This window comes from Hypomesus transpacificus, chromosome 24 (genome assembly GCF_021917145.1).
Source record: "Hypomesus transpacificus isolate Combined female chromosome 24, fHypTra1, whole genome shotgun sequence".
NCBI lineage: Eukaryota > Metazoa > Chordata > Actinopteri > Osmeriformes > Osmeridae > Hypomesus > Hypomesus transpacificus.
This window is the reverse complement of record NC_061083.1, coordinates 1,757,720-1,761,030: the sequence shown is the minus strand read 5'-3', so window position 1 is coordinate 1,761,030 and position 3,311 is coordinate 1,757,720. Positions and strand designations below refer to the sequence as shown.

Sequence of the window (3,311 nt, the reverse complement as noted above, 5' to 3'; positions counted from 1 at the left end):
ATTATTATGACTGCAATCAATAGTCTGCACCATGGTAGGATGTCATCATTCGTCATTTTGTCAGTAGTACAACTCAATCATGGCCCATTAATAGGTTATGCGTAATTACGCGGCTACAAAGAAAAAGTCAAAGACAGAAACGTAGTGTTGTTAGGCTATTATAAGTAAGCGAACTCCCAACATTGATTATGTAGACAACACATCCAATTTCACAGAAACAGAGGATAGCGGTCTACCGTTATTTTATTAAACAAAGAGTGGACACACTATATGAATTAAATAAGTCTTATTTTTCTCCATGCCCCCTGAGGTAGGTATCCAGCTATTGATAGTGGCGAATGCCAGCGGGCATTACAACAGCAAGCGGCCATCTGCCAGCCTAGCGAACTAGCAACCCCACCAGCTGCAGTCGCAAAACGCCCTACAAAGCAGGACATGCATGCAGCTTCTGACGTCTGCGGCCACACTGCGCTACAAAGCGTAGAAAAACCAAGAGCGGAAACAATGAGAATGAAGCCTATAGAAACAGCGTGGTTAGGGGACCAGTAAGTTTGCGAGGGCGTCTTTAAGTGTAGGTCCGTTCATTTTGTAGAAAGGGATAGTTTTGAGGATAATTTCTAAGCCAAAAAAATAAATAAAAGACTCATGCAGGGACAGTTCAATACCCCGACATGGCGGCAAGAAAAAGGAGAGAGCTTTTTACTATTTTGGAAACTAGCGCGGACACAGAAACTACCACGGTCTCCGACAATGAGGAGTCTCCACTTAATCTATCAGCCGATGTGAAGTGGTTTGAAATTCCTTTCAGAAAGCCAGACTCGGACGAGGAGGAGGAAGAAGAAGTACAGGACGACGGCGAGGGGGGGATTGAAGCCGCGGCGGAGACTGCAGACACGGCCAGTTTCATCGCAGAAGGCGGCTGTAATATTATTCTGGTCACTGGTAATGGAATCAAGCACGAGGAGGAGGAGTACGCAGAGGACTGTTTTTATTCTGCCTCCAACAACTGCTCTGACACCACGTCAAACGACTCGGATATTGATTTTTCTGATTTGGAGGAGGAGGAGCGCACGAGTTTTTTCAGCTTTGATGATGACTTGGATGAGGACTGCACTTCTCCCGACTTCTGGGGAGAGCCCGACCAGGTGATTTCAATAGAGCCATTCTCCGCTGTCAGTGGCCCTCAGCATTCGCTTGGGGATGATGCTGATAGCCGTGACTATTTCCGGTTACTCTTCCCAGATTCACTCTTTGAACACATGGTAGAACAAACAAACAATTACGCCCTCTATCGGCAAAGGAGGAGTGGGAAATCAGATCCTCACTGGCACCCCACTGACCTTAGGGAGATGAAAGCTTACATAGGTCTCAACATCCTCATGGGAATCAACCAGCTTCCTGACTCTGGCATGTACTGGGCCAGCGACATCTTCATCGGCAACGCCGGCTTCAAAAAGACAATGACAGCCAGGCGCTTCGAGAAGCTTACCCAGAACCTGCACCTCTGCGACCGCGAGTCGGAGCCGGGCCGCGGCGAGCGGGGCTACGACGCCCTCTTCAAGCTCCGCCCCCTGCTGGACGTGGTGGAGAACACCATGTGGGACGCGTACACGCCCAACCGCTGCCTGACCATCGACACGTGCGCCATCGCCGTGAAGGGCCGCTTTTCCCCCACCCAGTACATGCCCTCCAAGCCCCTGAAGAAAGGCCTGAAGGTGTGGATGCTGTGCGACTCGCGCTCCGGCTACTGCCACAGGGCCCGGATCTACGTGGGCAAGCCCAGCGAAGAGGGGGCGGCCACGGCCCTGAGTCACCGCGTGGTGACCTCCCTGGTTCGGGGGCTGGAGGGCCAGAACCACCACATCTTCATGGACAGCTTCTTCACGTCGGTGCCCCTCCTGCAGAGGCTGCTTAGGGACGGCCTGTACGCCTGTGGCCCCACCCAGCCCTCCCGCCGCGGATACCCCGAGGTCCTCCGCCCCCGCAACGTCGGCAAGCTGGCGCCCGGCGAGTTCTACCAGTGCCAGCGTGGCAACCTGGTCGCCACGGTGACCCGGGACGCCAAGGTGCTCAGCTGCCTGTCAACCAACTCGGCACCGGGGATCGTGGGGATCAGCCCGGGGCGGCAGCAGAGGGACGGCGAGGGCGACAGCGTGGATTCGGCGGGAGGGGGCGAGGCGTCGTACGTGGCCATCCCCCGGCCCCTCCCCCTGCTGCTGTACCAGGAGAACATGAGGGGCGTGGACCTGTGCGACCAGCTGAGGGAGTGCTACCAGGTGGGGCGGCCTTGCAAGAAGTGGTGGCGCTACTTCCTGTGGTTCTACGTCAACCTCTGCATCGTCAACGCCTACGTGGTGCTGCGGGAGAGCCGCGGGGGCGCGCCGCCGGCCGGCTTCAACGGGAAGCAGTTCACCCAGCGCCACTTCCGGGTGCGCCTGGCCCAGCAGCTCATCGGGGACTACCAGGGGGCCAGGGGCATGGAGCGGGCGGCGCGCAAACGCCACGCTGACTCGCCCATCGAGTACGGCCACCGGCTGGAGCGCATGTCGGAGCGCTCGCGCCGCTGCCGGAACTGTACCAATAAGGGACTGCGCCACGAGAGCGTTTTCGGATGCAAGATATGCAACGTGCACCTGTGTCGAGGGGGATGCTTCTCCGAGTTCCACAAATGAACCCTCTTTTCTATCTCGACGTCGAGACGTGTCGACGTGTGTCAAAAGGATACATTGTTTTTTTTGTTTTGTTTTTTTTATACTTAAACAATTTATAAAATCCAAAGGTTGTCTCTTACTGACGCACAGTATAGCCACACTTTATCCAAAGTAGAAGTAGTCTGTTCTAAGTTGTAGAATAGAATATGTATTATTGCACGAATGACTAGAGAAAAGAAACAGAAATACTGTAGTTCGTTTGCATTAGTAGAATGTTTTTTGGCATATTGCCTTTTTATAACACTGACAAACTTGCCTTGTGTCACACCTTTTTATACCATGAAAATGTGTCCATTTTTTATATGTACATGAGAAAAGCAAACGTTGAAGACATCTTTTCTGCACTTAACTTCATCAAATGTTTACTGTGGGAAGTTTATCTCTCCTTTTTTCCAAAATAAATACTTCTTGACGAGGTTCTTAACTCTCACACAGCTTGTGTATAAATCTGAAAGAATGGCCCTCTATGAACCGACGAATGGATGTGGGAAGAACAAGGCGCGCTGTAATGACATCAAACAGGATTCACTTTGGTTTACCAGGATTTAGATGTCTTCCATCTTGATTCTTCAAACCATGTACGTAAAGCTGGTTCCAGAC

General features: G+C 52.3%; 1 protein-coding gene across 1 annotated transcript; it reads left to right on the top strand.

The window, feature by feature from the left end:
* The first annotated feature begins 671 nt into the window (after window positions 1-671).
* On the top strand, window positions 672-2,672 carry LOC124486866 (piggyBac transposable element-derived protein 4-like). Its single transcript, XM_047048745.1, has one exon. The coding sequence runs from the start codon at window positions 672-674 to the stop codon at window positions 2,670-2,672; it is 2,001 nt and encodes a 666-aa protein (XP_046904701.1).
* Window positions 2,673-3,311: the final 639 nt, after the last annotated feature.

Excerpts from the sequence above, each read along its gene's own strand:
- LOC124486866 (XM_047048745.1), top strand. The coding sequence starts at position 672 with ATGGCGGCAAGAAAAAGGAGAGAGCTTTTTACTATTTTGGAAACTAGC.